Source organism: Candida dubliniensis, chromosome 1 (assembly GCF_000026945.1).
Source record: "Candida dubliniensis CD36 chromosome 1, complete sequence".
NCBI lineage: Eukaryota > Fungi > Ascomycota > Pichiomycetes > Serinales > Debaryomycetaceae > Candida > Candida dubliniensis.
In genome coordinates this window covers 971155-988878 of record NC_012860.1, presented here as the reverse complement: position 1 = coordinate 988878, position 17724 = coordinate 971155, and the positions used below count along the sequence as shown (strand labels likewise).

The 17724-nt window shown below is 35.6% G+C and overlaps 8 protein-coding genes across 8 annotated transcripts, besides 2 other annotated features; 5 read left to right on the top strand and 3 right to left on the bottom strand. All coding sequences in view use genetic code 12, as the record gives it.

Annotated features, from left to right (window-relative positions):
• Window positions 1-247: 247 nt before the first annotated feature.
• CD36_04380 (phospholipid-transporting ATPase, putative) lies at window positions 248-3739 on the top strand (the record flags this gene model as incomplete). Its single annotated transcript, XM_002417063.1, has 1 exon — window positions 248-3739. One exon carries the CDS (start codon window positions 248-250, stop codon window positions 3737-3739), a length of 3492 nt encoding a protein of 1163 aa, XP_002417108.1.
• A 119-nt stretch (window positions 3740-3858) lies between these two features.
• Window positions 3859-5583, bottom strand: CD36_04370 (conserved hypothetical protein; the record flags this gene model as incomplete). Its single annotated transcript, XM_002417062.1, has 1 exon — window positions 3859-5583. The coding sequence occupies one exon, from the start codon at window positions 5581-5583 to the stop codon at window positions 3859-3861; it is 1725 nt and encodes a 574-aa protein (XP_002417107.1).
• A 786-nt stretch (window positions 5584-6369) lies between these two features.
• On the bottom strand, window positions 6370-8502 carry CD36_04360 (ATP alpha synthase chain, mitochondrial precursor, putative; the record flags this gene model as incomplete). Its single annotated transcript, XM_002417061.1, has 3 exons — window positions 6370-7792; window positions 7999-8141; window positions 8428-8502. 3 exons carry the CDS (start codon window positions 8500-8502, stop codon window positions 6370-6372), a joined length of 1641 nt encoding a protein of 546 aa, XP_002417106.1.
• A 739-nt stretch (window positions 8503-9241) lies between these two features.
• CD36_04350 (conserved hypothetical protein) lies at window positions 9242-10264 on the top strand (the record flags this gene model as incomplete). Its single annotated transcript, XM_002417060.1, has 1 exon — window positions 9242-10264. The coding sequence occupies one exon, from the start codon at window positions 9242-9244 to the stop codon at window positions 10262-10264; it is 1023 nt and encodes a 340-aa protein (XP_002417105.1).
• Window positions 10265-12186: 1922 nt separating this feature from the next.
• On the top strand, window positions 12187-12498 carry CD36_04340 (hypothetical protein; the record flags this gene model as incomplete). The annotated part of the gene is made up of 1 exon (XM_002417059.1): window positions 12187-12498. One exon carries the CDS (start codon window positions 12187-12189, stop codon window positions 12496-12498), a length of 312 nt encoding a protein of 103 aa, XP_002417104.1.
• A 760-nt stretch (window positions 12499-13258) lies between these two features.
• CD36_04330 (conserved hypothetical protein) lies at window positions 13259-14089 on the top strand (the record flags this gene model as incomplete). Its single annotated transcript, XM_002417058.1, has 1 exon — window positions 13259-14089. One exon carries the CDS (start codon window positions 13259-13261, stop codon window positions 14087-14089), a length of 831 nt encoding a protein of 276 aa, XP_002417103.1.
• A 175-nt stretch (window positions 14090-14264) lies between these two features.
• Window positions 14265-14567: a mobile genetic element.
• On the bottom strand, window positions 14551-15708 carry CD36_04320 (putative Gag protein, transposable element protein; the record flags this gene model as incomplete). The annotated part of the gene is made up of 1 exon (XM_002417057.1): window positions 14551-15708. The coding sequence occupies one exon, from the start codon at window positions 15706-15708 to the stop codon at window positions 14551-14553; it is 1158 nt and encodes a 385-aa protein (XP_002417102.1).
• Window positions 14568-16042: a mobile genetic element (LTR and putative Gag ORF).
• Window positions 16043-16162: 120 nt separating this feature from the next.
• Window positions 16163-17557, top strand: CD36_04310 (conserved hypothetical protein; the record flags this gene model as incomplete). Its single annotated transcript, XM_002417056.1, has 1 exon — window positions 16163-17557. One exon carries the CDS (start codon window positions 16163-16165, stop codon window positions 17555-17557), a length of 1395 nt encoding a protein of 464 aa, XP_002417101.1.
• Between the last annotated feature and the right edge of the window lie 167 nt (window positions 17558-17724).

The window sequence follows — 17724 nt, the reverse complement described above, 5'->3', positions numbered from 1 at the left end:
ATTGATAGAATCTCTTGCAAACTAAAAGATAGTTTAATACGGTGAAGACGGTTGCAGATTAAATCGCGAAATCCCAATTGAGTTCTCAAAACTGAAACGTAATTCATTCTTACCACTAAACCAAAACAAATCATAAAACCAAAAAAAAAAAAAAAAAAAATCAATCTATTGTACACTTTATTTTACTAATCAGATCTATCACAATTATTTTGTTTTCCTTTGGTTTTGGAATTACTTGCTAGTACAAATGTCATCGTCTAAGCCATATTCATTTGTCGGACGAGATTCGTTTGATGATCTAGATAGCTCGTTGGATAAAGCGTTACACAGCGCCACAAACAATTATTTTCATTCTTCTAATAATAGAAGCAACGGCACAAGGAATAATTCACAAAGTTCTGTTAATGCAATAGCTTTAGAAACATTTCGTTCAAGTAATAACTTTGATGAACACAGTGACAGTGTACCATTAATATCTAATTCTAATATCTATTCACGTTTACAGAACCGTTCAATTTCTTCATCATCCACTTCCCTCAATATAGCGGCAAGATCATTTTCATCAAAATTCAAAAAATTTGTTCGAACTTTAGTTGATTTCTTTAAAAATGCAAAAAGGGAGTTGGAACAAGAAAGAATTAGACTTTCTGGAAGTTCAGATTATAGAAACACGGACCATTCCAATGTGGCCGACGAACGATACATATCTGCTAAAACAACAAACTTAAAGGCAAACAATATTTATCCAAGTAACTCCATTTCCAATGCCAAATACAATCCTATAACATTTATTCCAATAATATTGTATGAACAATTCAAGTTTTTCTTCAACTTGTACTTTTTGATAGTGGCGTTATCGCAGATAGTTCCTCAATTGAGAATTGGATATTTATCGTCCTATATTGTACCTTTGGCGTTTGTTTTAACAGTGACAATGATGAAAGAAGCAGGTGACGATATTGCCAGACGTCGTCGTGATAAAGAACAAAACCAAGAATTGTATGAGGTATTGAATCGAAATTCTTCTGATGCATTAAGTATTGAACCCAAACTAGTACCAGCTCTGGGATTACGAGTAGGAGATTTGGTGCGATTACATAAGGATATCCGTATACCGGCGGACATGATTTTGTTGCAATCGTCGGAGCTGACAGGTGAAGTGTTTATAAAAACTGACCAGCTAGATGGTGAAACTGACTGGAAGTTAAGAATTGCATGTGCTGCAACACAAGCGTCACAGAATACTAAACAGATTATTGATTCTGTTTCTGTAATTGTAGGGAACCCTTCAAAATCAATCCATCACTTCAACGGACAGTTGATCTACAAGTCACCTTCGACAACAGGTTCAGCATCCCCAATCTCAAATAATGAAACATATGCATTATCTATTGACCAAACATTATGGGCTAATACAGTTTTGGCCTCCGGAACTGCGGTAGGTATGGTTATTTATACTGGTATTGAAACAAGACAGCTGATGAACACAACTAAAACTGGGGTCAAAACTGGCTTGTTGGAGCTAGAGATAAACGGTCTTTCCAAAATATTGTGTGCTGTTGTTTTTATATTATCGTTAGTATTGGTTTTAGCACATGGGTTTCCCTTGAAATCAGCATGGTATCTCGATATAATGAGATTCTTGATTCTTTTTTCCTCAATTATACCAGTTTCCTTGAGAGTTAATTTAGATTTAGCAAAATCAGTTTATGCTTCTCAAATCCAAAATGATAACTCAATAGCGGGCACCATTGTTAGAACTTCGACCATTCCTGAAGATTTGGGTAGAATCGAATATTTACTTAGCGATAAAACTGGTACTTTAACTCAAAATGATATGGAGTTGAAGAAATTGCATTTAGGAACTGTGAGTTATGCTGGTGATGCTATGGATATTGTTACCGACTACGTCAAAGTATTATTAAAGCATTTGGATTCTGGTCAAAAGAAAAAGGATTTGAGCTCGAGGGTTTGTGAGCTTGTTTTAACGTTGGCTTTGTGCCACAATGTCACACCGACGTATGATGATGAAGGAGATGTCGGTTTTGGTGAAGTAACATACCAAGCTGCTTCACCTGATGAAATTGCTATTGTAAAGTTCTGTGAGCTGGTTGGATTAAAGTTGTACAAACGTGATCGACACTCAATAACATTGCTCCATGTGTACACCAATAAGTTTTTGGAGTTTGAGATATTGTACAATTTCCCATTTAGCTCAGAAACTAAACGAATGGGTATTATTGTGAAAGACAAAAATAGGGAAGATATATGGTTTATGCAGAAAGGTGCTGATACTGTCATGTCAAGTATAGTGAGCTCAAATGATTGGTTGGATGAAGAGACTGGAAATATGGCCCGAGAAGGGTTACGTACTTTGGTCATTGGTAAGAAAAAGATAGGTTCTAAATTATTTAACGACTTTGTCGATGACTATAAGCAAGCTTCGTTGTCAATGCACGACAGAGATAGTGATATGCAAAAGGTCGTCAGCTATTATTTGGAACAAGATTTGGAATTACTTGGTTTGACTGGTGTTGAAGACAGGTTACAACATGATGTTAAAACTTCTATTGAGTTATTACGAAATGCGGGAATAAAGATTTGGATGCTTACTGGTGATAAAGTCGAGACAGCAAAATGTGTGTCCATTAGTGCTCGGTTAATTTCCCGAGGACAATATGTGCATCAAATTACTAAACTTTCTCACCCGGATATGGCGATGAATCAACTAGAATATTTGCGTATTAACACCAATGCATGCTTGTTGATTGATGGAGAATCATTGGGCACTTATATGAAACATTTTTCAGATGATTTTTTCAAAGTAGTGATTAATTTGCCTGCCGTTATTGCGTGTCGCTGTTCACCACAACAAAAAGCAGACGTGGCTGTTGCGATACGAAAAGTTACTGGGAAAAGAGTGTGTTGTATTGGTGACGGTGGTAATGACGTAAGCATGATTCAATGTGCCGATGTGGGTGTTGGTATTGTCGGTAAAGAAGGTAAACAGGCATCTCTTGCTGCTGATTTCAGTATTGATCAATTTTGCTATTTGTCAAAGTTGTTGTTGTGGCACGGAAGAAATTCTTACAAGCGTTCCGCAAAGTTAGGACAGTTTGTTATTCATCGTGGTTTGTTGATATCTGTTGCTCAGGCTGTTTATTCTATCTCATCCAAGTTTGAACCATTGGCTTTATATCAAGGATGGTTGATGGTTGGGTATTCTACAATATATACCATGGCACCTGTCTTTTCACTCACTTTGGATTGTGATGTTGATGAACATTTGACAAAATTGTATCCTGAATTGTACAAGGAGTTAACATTGGGCAAATCCTTATCCTATAAAACGTTTTTCATGTGGGTATTTATTTCGTTATATCAAGGTTGCGTGATTCAATTGCTTTCTCAACGTTTGCAAACATTATTGGACAAGAGGTTTACTGCCATGGTTGCTTTGTCATTTTCATGTTTGATCTACAATGAACTAATTATGGTTGCCATATCTATTAACAAATGGAACAAGATTATGGCCAGCACGATAATTCTTACTTTTTTGGCTTATATTGGGTCAATTCCATTTTTGCTGGAATATTTCAACCTCACTTACGTTAGTTCATTCAGTTATATCTGGCAGGTTGGTTTATTGTTAGTTGTCAGTTTGTTCCCGGTTTGGTTAGTGCAGTACTTAAACAGACGGTTAAGACCACCAAGTTATGCAAAGGTTCAACAAGATTAAGAGATTACCATATATATATATATAGTAAACATAATGTACATTAGTTTATAGAGGGAAACAAATGGTAATACTAACATCAGAACTAGAGCCAATAACATCAATAATAAACGAACAGTACACTAAGGGATATTTTCATCAATTTGCATAAATCTTAAAATAATCATAAACTGATCCTCCTCGTATTGAAAAGCATTTCTAAACTTGATTACATGCTTCCATCTCTTGGAATTCATTCCTTGCAATTCTCTGAATAGTTTATCCCATAAATGGTATCCACCAATCTTTGAGCGAACTTCTTTACTGGTTAAGCTGATTCCAAATTTATCAGCAAAAATAGGTACTTTACCTTGACGTTGTTGATGAGCTGCCCAAATCAAAATGTGTCCAAAATAAGATAATACTGAATAATCCAAATCATTTTGATGAATATCTTTTTTCGATGGTGTCAATTTAGTACGAGTGGTTTCTAAATTAATCTCAGCGTATCCTCCAAATAATTCCAAAACGTTAGGGTATAATTTGGTGGTTTTCTTATAACCAAGTGATTCATACAAGGCAATGTTAATGCACAAAGTTAAAAAAATCTTCTTATTTTCAAAATTGCCAAATAAATCATCTTTATGAGTCGTTACAAACTTGACTGCATTGGCAGCATATTTGGAAACTGACGAAGATGTCATTAAAGTTTTGATTTTGACATCAGACAAATCTGAATGAAGAATTTGCTGATGGGACATTCCAATGATGGTTTTGGTTGGCTGCACCTCGGGTAAATTTTCAGAGTATTTCTTATTGATGGTGCTTTTCACTGATCTTAATTTTATCACAAATGGATTATCTTCTGGTTTTGAAGTGGTCTCTTTAGATGGTGAAGGAGCAGCTGCTGGTGATGGAACTGATGGTGTTGCAGACTCCTCATTTTCACTGGTATTCGACTCCTTTGTTAATTGATTACGTTTCTTTCTTCTTTCCTTTCTCTTTTTATTCTTAAGCTTGCGTTTCAATGCTTCGTCTTCTTCCTCTTCCACTTCGTTATTTAAGGCTTCGTCTACCAATTCTGAGTTGTCAGTGCCATTACTTTTTGAACCAGGCGTTTCATTGTTAATATCCATATCTTTACCATTGGCTATATTCTTATCTTCATCAGTTTTAGCAGCATCTGTTGGTTTGGCTTCTGGTCGAGCTTTATTTTTGAGGTTGTTTCTACTTTTTTTGGATTTTACCTTCTTTGCTGTTTTGTTTACTTGGGTCTCTTCTATTTGCATCGACTCGGTTTCCTTCTTTTTGGGTGATCTCTTAGGTTTCGTTTTTGTTGCTTCTTTGTTTGTATCTATTTGCAAATTAGCATCATTTTGGCCTTCTGAATTTGAAGTTGACGAATCATTTACAACAGTTTTATTGAGTTTTGATTTACTTTTTCTCTTATTCAATCTTGATCTACTTTTTTGCAGCTTGAGTTTGTTCGGTTTCTCATCTTTATTCTTGCCAGTGTCATCTCCATTAGCAACATCTTCGTCACTAGAAAAGTCAAGACCTTCCATATCCTTAGTTACATCAGCCACAGTGAACTTTTTATTTTGAGCTTTAGGCTTTGCTTTATGTTTGGTTCCTGTAGATTTCGAAATTACAACCTCGTCATATTTCGTGGAAACAAATTCAGTCAGTTCCTCATAATTTCCATTCTCTTTATTTGTCAATAAATAGTCCAAATCATTCTCAAACTTTTGTTCTTCGATTATATCGGGTGTAGAGTCGCCTGATGAAGGAGTTGACTCATACAATTGTGATTTGATTTGATTTAAATTGGATTTAGCATCTATTTTCCTCTCTGGTGATGATGCCATCCTCAATTATTAAAGAAGGTTGGTATAAACGAGGGATTATGATGTTAGTGAATAAACAATTCTGAACGATATGATTTGGAAAAGGAAAGAAAAAAATTTTTATAGGAAAACTGTTCAAAAAAAAATTAAAAATAAAAATAGAATAGAATACTTATTTGTGTCAGGACTAAATTTTTCCAAAAACACGAATTTATCAATGAATTTGCAATTTGTATTTTTCTGTGGTCTTTAAATTAATTATGTATGTTTCTTTTTTTTTTTTTTTTTTTTCTCACCTGCCTTCATTATTCTTGTTGTTTCTGAATAGACGACGAGCTAAATTTAAATTCTTAACAAAGAAAGAAAATGCTTATGTTATGGTATGTATTACACGAAACAAACGCCTAAAAAAGGATTACAAAAAGATGAATAAACCCCCATACAAAAAGAAAGTTTGATAAAAACAAATAGAAGAATAATACAATGAGCTTGATTTAAGAAATAGTTGTGAACCCCCCCCTTCTTTTTTACCATTCAGCCTTCTATTTCTGTTTATGTTGATGAGGAGAGGGGCTAGGGTGAGAAGAGTAAAACTTGTAGACACTTTCAATAGCTTCCTTTTTCTTCCTTGTTACAACCAAAAAGCCTTACTTGATACTGATTCTTATAAGATAGAAGAATATTTATTTATAAATATATGTATATATAGTTTTTTTTTTTCACTCTGTTTTTCGTTGTATGAACTCATCTATGAAGAGAATTAATTTTCAAATGCTAATATAGAAACCACAAACTTGGTTACAAAACTTAGAAAGAAGCAACGAATTCTTCGGTGACTTTTCTCAATTTTTCTAATTCATCTTTAGACAATTCACCCTTGGTCTTAATAGCATCCAAGATACCAGCTTCGTTAGATTTCAAGTGACCTAAGAAAGCTTCTTCAAATTCACCAATTCTGTCGAGAGGAACATTGTCCAAGAAACCGTTAACACCAGCGAAAATCAATGGAACTTGTTCTTCGGCAGCCAATGGGTTGTATTGTTTTTGTTTCAATAATTGGGTCAATCTTTCACCTCTGTTCAAGGTTTGTTTAGTAGAAGCATCCAAATCAGAACCAAATTGAGCGAAAGCAGCAACTTCTCTGTATTGAGCCAAGAACAATTTCAAGGAACCAGCAACTTGTTTCATGGCTTTGACTTGAGCAGCAGAACCGACACGAGAGACGGACAAACCGACATTAATAGCTGGTCTGATACCTTTGTAGAACAATTCAGCTTCCAAGAAAATTTGACCATCAGTAATGGAAATAACATTAGTTGGAATATAAGCAGAGACATCACCACCTTGGGTTTCAATAACTGGCAAAGCAGTCAAAGAACCACCACCGTAGGCATCAGACATCTTGGCAGCTCTTTCCAATAATCTGGAATGTAAGTAGAAAACATCACCAGGGTAAGCTTCTCTACCTGGTGGTCTTCTCAACAATAATGACAATTGACGGTAAGCAACAGCTTGTTTGGACAAATCATCGTAGACAATTAAAGCGTGTCTACCATTGTCTCTGAACCATTCACCAATAGCACAAGCAGTGAATGGGGCAATGTATTGCAATGGAGCGGCTTCAGAAGCAGTGGCAGCAACAATAACAGAGTATTTAAGAGCATCGTGTTGTTCCAAAGTTTGGACTAATTGGGCAACAGTGGATCTCTTTTGACCAACAGCAACGTAAACACAGTATAATTTCTTCTTTTCGTCAGAACCATTGTTCCATCTCTTTTGGTTCAAGATAGCATCCAAGGCAACGGCGGTCTTACCAGTTTGACGATCACCAATGATCAATTCTCTTTGACCTCTACCAATTGGGACCAAAGCATCAACAGATTTCAAACCGGTTTGCATTGGTTCGTGGACAGATCTTCTTGGTAAAATACCTGGGGCTTTGACTTGAGCTCTGGAGTAAGCAGCAGCCTTGATTGGACCTTTACCATCAATTGGGTTACCCAAACCATCAACAACTCTACCTAACAATTCTGGACCAATTGGAACGGAAACAATTTGACCAGTTCTTTTGACGGTTTCACCTTCTTTGACCAATCTATCGGAACCGAACAACACAACCCCGACTTGGTCAGCTTCCAAGTTCAAAGCCATACCTTTGGCACCAGAGGAGAATTCAACCAATTCTTCGGCTTGAATGTTGTTTAAACCGTAAATACGAGCAATACCATCCCTAAAAAAACACGAAGTTAGTACGTTTGCTTCTATCATTGATTGTCATTTTTCCTTCTTCCACAACAAGGTGTGTGTCCCCGCGCACAAAAAAAAATCCTCGTCCAATAATATTGAAACAAAATTTTTCAGCGTGGACACAACAAACTATCAAGGGAACGGAGCCATGGAAGACAACATTTGATTTCCAATTGAATCGATACATACCCGACGGATAAAACTCTACCGGTTTCGTTCAAGTTGGCTTCTTCAGAAACACCTCTGATTCTGTCTTCCAAGATTGAAGAAACTTCAGTTGGAGCAGCCTTGGCAGAGGCAAATCTTTGAGCAGTTAATAAAGTTGGACGAGCCTATAAGAATAGAAATGTTAGTATGATACCCCAATTTCTTCTTTTGGATGTTGCTAACAGATGAGTAGGACATAAATGTAGGTTGTAATATTCAATCCATTAATTTCATGCACAACAGCATCCATCAATCCTAAAACCAATTGTTCAATTGTATCATTGAATGCTGTAGCTTTCAATTGCAATGTAATTGATGTACTCAAATATGGTTATTGGAAATAACGTTGCGTTGTATTCGTCTCATTATTTCTGTTGCTTCTTTCCATGTCGAATGGTGTTCAATACATACAACTCTTAAGGATGATCTGGCAGCAATAGTAGCTGTACGAACAGCAGTACGTAAAACAGGACGAGCTGACAACATTTTTCTATAATTTCTTCTTTTTATTGGTGGAGGGATATAAATAGAAGTTGTGAAGAAGAAAGGGAAAAAGTGGAAGAATATATAAATTTTATGTTGAAAAAAAAAATTTGTAGAAATGAAAGAATCTTGGTGCGAGAAAGAAAAAAAAAATGTGTCTTGTTTCTCAATTTTCATTGGCACTTTACCGAACAGAACTCTCTTTCGCGATTTGATTGGTCGACAAAAAACGCTCGATCACGTGCCCTCTAGAGTGGAGTATGGGTAAAATATGGGGGGACAGTAGGAGTCATTTCAAAAAAATTTTGGCAATTGACAGAGGTGTGTTACACTAGTGATAACCATGTAAGCTAATTGAGGGTTATATAAAAAGACAAACAGTAGAGTCACACATTAACTAGTAGTTTACATTACTCTTTTCTTGATTAAAGCAAGAGAAATAACGAGTTCATACAGTCAAGCTCTTAACGCTTTACAATACGCTTCAACTTTAATTCATGAAATTTGGTTCAATTGGAGTCCTAGCAACCATACGATATTAATACTATCCAAAATTAGCTATGTAGACTCATATTACTTTTCCATAAACTACAAGTTGATTACTATAATGGGGATCCCAAGAAGTAGCAGGGAGAGGGAAAAAAAAGCCAAATATGTCAAAGAAAAAGCTCACAACAAAAAAAAATTTTCAGCGATATCAAATTGTTTCTAACTGTACCGGTTTAAAAGTAGTCAGCGATAAATGTTGGGTTCAACTACAAAGAGAATACTAGTTAATAGTTCAAAGAGGCTGATTAGATATAACTCGTCTAATAACAGCAAAAATGGTAGTGATGCCGTCAAATTAAATTTGAGTGATCTTTTTAAGAGAATCGATCAAGTTTCAGCAAAAGCTGCCGAGTTGAAGAACAAGACCGCAAATTCGAGATTATTTGAAGCTGGAAACAAGAGACCTGGTTGGCAAAAAAAAGAAAATAATAATTTTGCCAATAGGACCGTCAGAAATGATTTCAATGAAGGAGGACAGCAACAAATGCCAAGACAACATCAACAACAGCAACAGCAACAGCAACAAAGAGAAGGAAACTCGGAGACTAACTTTCGTGCTCCAAGAAGCAATACGAGACCATCCAGATTTCCAAAGACAGTTGAAGGGGAAAGGGCACCAGCTGCAAGGTTCAATAATAGAGGTAATAGACCTAGTGGATTCAATGATAGATCATTCAAAAGATCTACTCCTAGAAGAAATACCATTGAAGGTAAACCAGAAGTGCGCAAGCCAACAGTAGCCAAACCAATCAAGTCTAAAGAATTGACTGCCGTTCCATTACAACCAAAGGTTATTGCTGAGGATTTCTTTTACGGCAAGGTTCCAAGTATTAATGCTACTGTTGCTTCTAGATTAGCCTCCATTGCCAAATTATCATTAAATGATTCGAAATATCCGTATATGTTGCCAAAAGATGTTATTGCCCAAGCATTTCCAGGGTCAAAGAACAGATTTATTTTGCAGCGGACTTGGAAGATAGACCCAAAGGAAGATGTCTTAAAAGAAAGAGTGCAGACTATTGTGTTAGGACAGACTAAGGACTTGGAGTATAAAGGTAAAAAGACGGAATTGGCCAGTCGTACTCTTCATGATATTAACATTAACCCAAATTTAGACTTAGAACAGAAAGATACTATGTTCAATATTGTTAATGGGTTGACAGATATCAAAACCATTTTCAAAGATGCTCACTGGAAGAAACAAGCAAGTAAATAGAGCAGTTGTTACATTAAGCAAACTTGTACATAGGCTTGATAATACACATCTAACAAAGTGTGAATTTGGTTATACTAAATTTTACGTATTTCGCTCTTTTTTTTTTTAGGGTCAAAAATTGACGAATATTTGTTGAAAAATAGTTTATCTTTTTCAAACCATATATAATTAGATTACAAGGAAAAACGAACTGACCTTGCATAAAAAAATATCCTTCAATTATGACAGGGCCAAAGTTAAACTAGAGCACAGTTTTCAACCCTTTCAAGTAATTAAGGGGGTATTAAAGGAAAAAATCCACAAGACAAAATGTAAAGCAATCAAAAGTGATATGATGATTTTAGATGCACCTTATCAAACAAGCAAATCGAGACAATAAATGCACCTTACAACGCACAATATAGTAGAACAATAGAGGTTGGTTTTTGCTACTATGAGCAAATATAGACAGTGCATGTCCAGGTTTTTTTTTAAAAAATGACTGGCCACTATGCAATCGTGTTGCATTTCAGGAGAAGCAAGAAGTGTGGGGGATTTGAACATCCCATGAACTAAAAAAAAAGGATTGACTGGCAAGTGACCACGATGGTAGAACCACTGTTTCGCCCCAATTGTTTTTTTTTTTTTTTTTTCCTTTTTATCTGCTTTCCAGTCACTATATCAATAAGAGCTATGAGTGGTCAAAGATAGATAATGGGAAAATAATGGCTCTAATTGGATTGTTTTCAAATGCTAAACCATCTTTATTTGACATCCAGAGCGTTTCTCTTCCTCAGTGAAACTTTAAACTTGTATATTAAATTAAATTATACAAACTGTTGATGCTATGAGCACTTTACTGTACTCTTATTATGATGAATAATAAAAACTGACACGAAAACAAAAATACGGACCGATAACCATTTAAAAAAACCTTACACCCATTGATTAAAACAAATAACATTAAAAAAAAAAAACAAAGAAAAAGGCAAAAAAAAAGATCACACTTTTGACAAAGCAATGAACACAAGCAACTGATCAACAACCAGTGTAATTTATAGTCACTTGCCGGAGATTTCACTCACAATTTGGTGAATAATGATCTAGCTGATATCGTGCCTTTTAACAGTTGATTATCAATGGCATTATTATTGGTTTCTTTATAAGATAAAAGGAACGGAACTGTAGTGGAAATAGCCAAATACCCTAATAGTAAAGCAGTGGAAGATTTGGAATGGAACGCACTTGGTCTAGCATAGAGTGAATGCATTATGAATAGGAATGAATAAATTACTAATGATATATTAATACGATGAGATAAATTACAAACGTCTAAACTTGGTATTTCGAGAAGAGGGAAACAGAGAAATATTTATAGTACTGGTTTCATGATTCCATCAACAGATTGCGAAACTGTGGGCTCATGTTATGATATTTTTTTTTTGATTGTACAAGATTTACATGCAACATCTGCTAAAATCAAAAAATTTTTCTATTCAACATTTCCGTTTTTGATTTGTAATTGTATGCGGAAAAAGCAGATAATAATAGTAAGTGGTTACTAATTGTGTGGCTATTGTTCAGCAGAATTTTTTTTTTTTTTTCGTTGTCAATCGAATGATTTTTTTTTTTCGCATTTTTTGTTGGGAAGAAGAAGAGGAGGGAAAAGGGGAAGGAAGAACTCGGAAAGTGTAGCACAAAATTACCCTGTAACCACATCATTACCACCACTCCGGTTGCTTTTCCGAACCGCTCCTATCCTTTTGCATGGTAGAGAGTTGATAATGTGATTCTTTGAAGCACTGTGAACAGTATGTCTCAATTGTCTTATTGCAGATGAGTGAGTGTAAATCAAACATCAACTAAATACAGAAACGAAGAAGTCGCCTTTTCTTTCCTTTTCAGCCTCCTAAAGGCGTATGTGATGTGGCGATAGCCCGACAATGCGATGTGAACTACCGCCACAAATGATTTTCTTACACAAAACCCGATTCCTCGTTTGTAAAACAACTGATGAACTGAGACAACATCTGTTCATCTCCAACATAACTACCACTACTGCTACTACTATCACTTGGATGACCATGCTAAACTTAACCGAAATATATATTCACCTGATTATGGCATTTGACAATGTCTTCATATTATTTCGTTTCATACTTTTGACTTGTTTTATTTTTTTTTCTTTTGTTCTGCGGAGAGGAGATGTACAATGTGAAGGTGAGGTAATTACAGATTTTGTCATTACAACTTAATTCAAGAATGTTAAGAAATTCCTTCCCAATAATCTTTAGTGCTTTGGCTGTGTAATGGAAGTATCTTGTAATTGTTTGAAATTCATCTTTACATCAATTGCTCTTCACTAAACAACTATTTGATAAATGGACCGAATACCGGATGTTTTGATAATAATTTTTCGATGTTTATATTTTCAAAGTTTGAGGAAAACCAATTTCCTAAACTGGATTTCGCCGAAACTAACTTGGTACACGTCTTTCAATTTCATAAATTAATACACGCTACACGTCTACCCGTGTTGCTGAAACCAACCAATCAACTTTGAAATTGTGCCAAGACGATTTTGTATCTCTTTATATAGAATATTGTTGTTGTTGTTGATGATGATGTTGCTGTTTCAATTGATAGAGATGATCTGTTATGGTTCAAATCAATTGCAACCACAAAAGCAAGTGACCGCCTACTAAGAAAAAAGCCTCTATACGATCGTTTAGTAGTCTAGATTCAATTCATTGTCTAGCAAGACAAACTCCTTATAACAACTTTGTGTTGATTGTTGTTCTTATACTTATACTTCGATTAATTTGCATCCCTGAATTCTTCTTATCAAGAACAGTAGCTTCACCGCAAATTAAAACATAACACTTGATATGTAGAAGAAATTTTGACGATCTACACTACCCTCCTCAACAAGAGTTTTGTTTCCTGCTTCTTCTTTTTTTTTTTTTTTCAGTATCAACAAGAATAACAACCCAATGTAGCATTAATTATTCCAACATGTCTTTCGAGATTCTTGCGTTGCCATACTCTTGGATCCACAAGGATTCTGCATCTTCAAGGTTTGAAAATCTAAAACATTTGATCAATGCTTCATACAATAAACCTAGGTACAGATTTGGTATCATTCAATCTCCAAGAATCAAGAATAACAATTCAGTCTTGTCAGATCTAGCAATTGATGCCAAGGATGAGATTTGTATTTACTTGCTACTTGGAAAAGAGGAAAAGTTTGATGATTTGTTTTTCAACGAAGGATATAAACGAGATTTGACTAAAGTTGCAACTACATTCAGTCAAGTTTTTGCTAATGATATTCCAGAACGTTATTATTCGATTTTCAATCTTGAAGATATAAAAACCGCAAAGATCAGTTTTGTCGATAGTGATTTTGAATTTACTGAGGAGGCCTTGAATAGATGTATTGCTAGTGTTGGCTTGAGGTCATTTCATGGCACGGTCAAGCCAGATACCAAAGAGTTTGAATTGACTGCATTCACATCGTTTATGCGGAACACTGCTCCAGTTTTTCTAGACTTTATAATAAACCAATGTCTATTGGATAGTGGAAGATTTGAACAAATATCATTTCAGGGAACCCTTAATGATTTTCGGACAATCATTATACACGCAGACGTGATCAAAGAACATGGGTTAGTTGAGTACTATACAAAAAAGTGTTCTTTCACAAAGTCTTGTCAGGAGGATGTCTTGATCAAAATTGATAATCAACAGAACGTTGAAGATGGGATACTAGAGAAAGGGATACTAGCATCCAAAGATTTTCATCTTTCTTTTTTAGAGAGAGTCATTCATATAGAACCCAAATAGAGGACAGTTGACAATGTATAATCAACAGTTTTTGGTATTAGCTGACCCGTAAAAAAAAAAAATTCTTTGAGCTTCCTTGTACTTGACCTGTGATTACTGACCGATGAGCCATATTAAACTCTATGTTGTTTGGTGGCAACCGCCTTCCCCAGAAATCGGTAGTTGTCAAAAAAAATGAACAGACACACCTAGACTGCGTTAGGTAGTGCCGAGGATAAATATCCTATGACAATGGAAAATGCAACGTATCCAGCCAAAGCAGAGGAGATAGCGGGTAACACCCAGCGGGGAACGTGGTGCGCAATGTCGAGAACAACAGTATATAAATAAGTAGTTTTTCCCAGGTGTAATTTGGGTCAGGTATAGAGGGCGGACGAGGCAGGCAAGAACCCAATTACAACACGTTATAGTAGTAATATATATGTTAACCAAGCTACACGACTATAACCGCTCGCAAGCGCTCACATACAACTTGTCATATTTTGTCCTTTTGTTTTTCCGCCAGCAACATAACCTTTGTTATCGGTTTTTAGTTTCTTGATTTTTCCATTACCATCTTTACCATCGTTATGAAACGTTCTTCTATTATTGGCTTGTTTGTTTTTCAAATCCAGCTTCAGAGTTGGTTGATCAAATGACATCTGAATAGGAAACATATCATTAACAAATCCTGGCTCATTGATAATATCATTAACAACATTATCAGCATTTGGTTCTTCTCCGTCTTTAAAGCGACCAAAATGGTGTGTCAAAGTTTTGACAACGATTGCTTTGTTTTTGAACTTAATCGAGACATTGAGATACCATTGAACAAAGTTCCTTTTGGAATTTAACTTCCGAATAAATTTAGCAGCTTCAGTATTAGGCATAGGTAATTCATTACACCTTTCCCAACATTCACGAGCATCTTTAGCGTTAAGAAGATTGCTCTTAATGTGATCCAAAATCAACCTAATCTCTCCCAGATCAGTGAGTCTCGATGGAGAAGCAGCCTTAAGAATAACAGCCTTTAAAGAATGGCAATTTGGAAACCGTTCAGTGAAGCTTTTGATCTGAGACAATCTCTGCATCAACTTGAACTCAAAATCACGAAGAAAAAACACTTTTTCAACGAGATTATCAGAATCTAACGATCCCACCCGAACTCTATGAAAAGTATAAGCCGGGAAAAGGAAGTTTTGTCTGCTAACAGTTAGATTGGTATCTAAAATATGAGTAATCAACCGACTAAAAGGAGGTTTCGCAAAAGATTTTGCTAACTCACTATTAAAGACGGAATCGAGCACCTGCTCTGTGATGTTCAAAATCATACAGATTCTATCAGTACTAATTAAACTCACTCTAGCAAGACATTGACTATAAGTGACTTCCATATTTTTCTTCAACTCAGCAGGAATCTGATCTACCGACCAACGATTCAAGGGATCATGAACAAGATGGATAGATCCATCAGCTTCATGGCGAGTAAAGATAAAATCACCAATGTTGTCAATATATATGTCAGCAGTTTCAACTGCGACATCTAAAACTAGATTTTGTTTATCGCCCAACATCCTAAGTGATGGGAAATCACCATTGTCAATTGTTTGATGGTTAGTAGTAATATTATTATCTGACATCCCTTTATTAAATAAAGAAAAAACATAAGAAGTCAAGTATGTACTTCTAATCTAAAGAGAAAAATGCGGTATTAACCCAGCCTCTTAAAAGAGTTTCAACTAGATGGGGAAATACTCTAGTATAAATAATCTCTCTTCGTCAAAGGCGATACCCACCACCTTTACTTCATTGGAAGTAAGTAATACCGATGCTGTTGGGCATATATGCCTGCAGTTCTCATATTCCTTCCTTCTCTTGTATCGTCAGGTGATTCAAGTTTTCTAAGCCTTGGTATGTGCTACCAGCTTACGCAAATGCACTTCTGCATGTCGTGCAAATGCTACAATTCGAAAAATCATAATAGAAGCTCGAAGAGGAAGAAAAAGAAAAAATGAACAAAAAAAAAAGTAAACAAACGCAAACACGATATTATATTACTACCAAGTTTTATTAATAATTGGTTTTGTTGATGCAATGTCAAGGTTAGAACAGCAAACTCGATCATACAAGAATATATTACCAAATACATATGTGCCGTACCTTGGACATAAAGTTTTATATAATATTTTGGACAGATTATCCAAGAATTCTATACTCCAATTTATCATCTTATGGACCAAGCTCAAGAACACACAACCAAAACCACCTTCAAAGTACACTCAGCAAGGTTTCAACAAAAAAATCATAAAGGAAGTGAACGAGTTTCGAAAATCAATTAATCGCACCCCGAAACGTAAGCTCATCGACAAAATAATCTTTGAGTATTGGACCCAAGGATTGAATCTACTACAAATATCTCAGATCGACTGCCAGCTTATTGTGGACAAATCAAATAGTACCCAGTCATGGATTTATTCAACTGTAAAGGATATGCATGACAAGATAGTGCCGATCTCGATCAACCCTAGGGAGTTTCTAGATAATTTGGTGAAAAATTTGTCGTCGTTGTACTTGTCATATATTTATATATGCAAACATCCAAAGCTACCGATAATCTTGATCAGGATCCAAGTGTTTGATTTAAATGGAATGGATATTACCGAAAAACCACATATTATATCTCACAAGGCATATTTTTTTGGGATTTTTATTAATTCGCCCCATGTTGTCCATTCCATTAACAACGATGCCATGGTCCACGGCATAGTTATGGAGGCATTCGAGAGAAGTTTACCACAGAGTAAAAACAACTTGCTCAAATTAATCACCCCAGAGAACCAATTCCCTGTGAAATCTATCCAATCAATGCATATTTTAAAAGGGTGCGATCGATTCGGAAACAGCTTAGGTATTTGGACTCCTTATGCTGATGGGACCGTGGACATGTTACCACTTGGAGCAGTCGAGGATCATCAAGTATCCAAAAATGAAGTCAGTGAAGCAGGCGTTGAAAATGAGGCCGGCACAGCCGAAAACATCAACAGTCTAAAGCTTCAACGATTGAAGAAAATTGCAAATCTACGATTCAAAGGATCACTTACAGGTAATAAACAAACTAGCAATGAGCAACCAAAACTTCAACAACAAGACGAGGACACTAACCCTGATCAAGCTGCAAATGAAGGGCATATTAACGATACGGAGTTTGATTCCATTGCTCCAATCCAATACGCAGAATTTATTCTTCGAGAAAAAACAACTGTTGCAAGAACTGAGAAAAGTATCGATGATGATGGAAGAACTAACATTAAGTTTAAAATAACAGGGTCAGATGTGTTTGGAGGTTTGCATGAATTATCTGTGAAATCAACAGAACCAGAGGAAATAATATTAAACCCAGAAGAAGTCCCCAATTGGCTAACAGGTGAAGAAGGTGCCACATTTGGTGAAATCAGAAATGGTAATTTTTATGAAAAGACTAATGGATGACTTTGTCGATGTGCCAACTAACTCCTGTTCCACGCTTCCTGTATTTATCATCATGTATATCTGTATTCATATCATAAGACATATTATTAAATAGAAATTAACACTAATTGTGAAAACAAGCAAAACTAGTTAAAGAGTAAAGTATGAAGCAGTACCAAAAAAAAAAA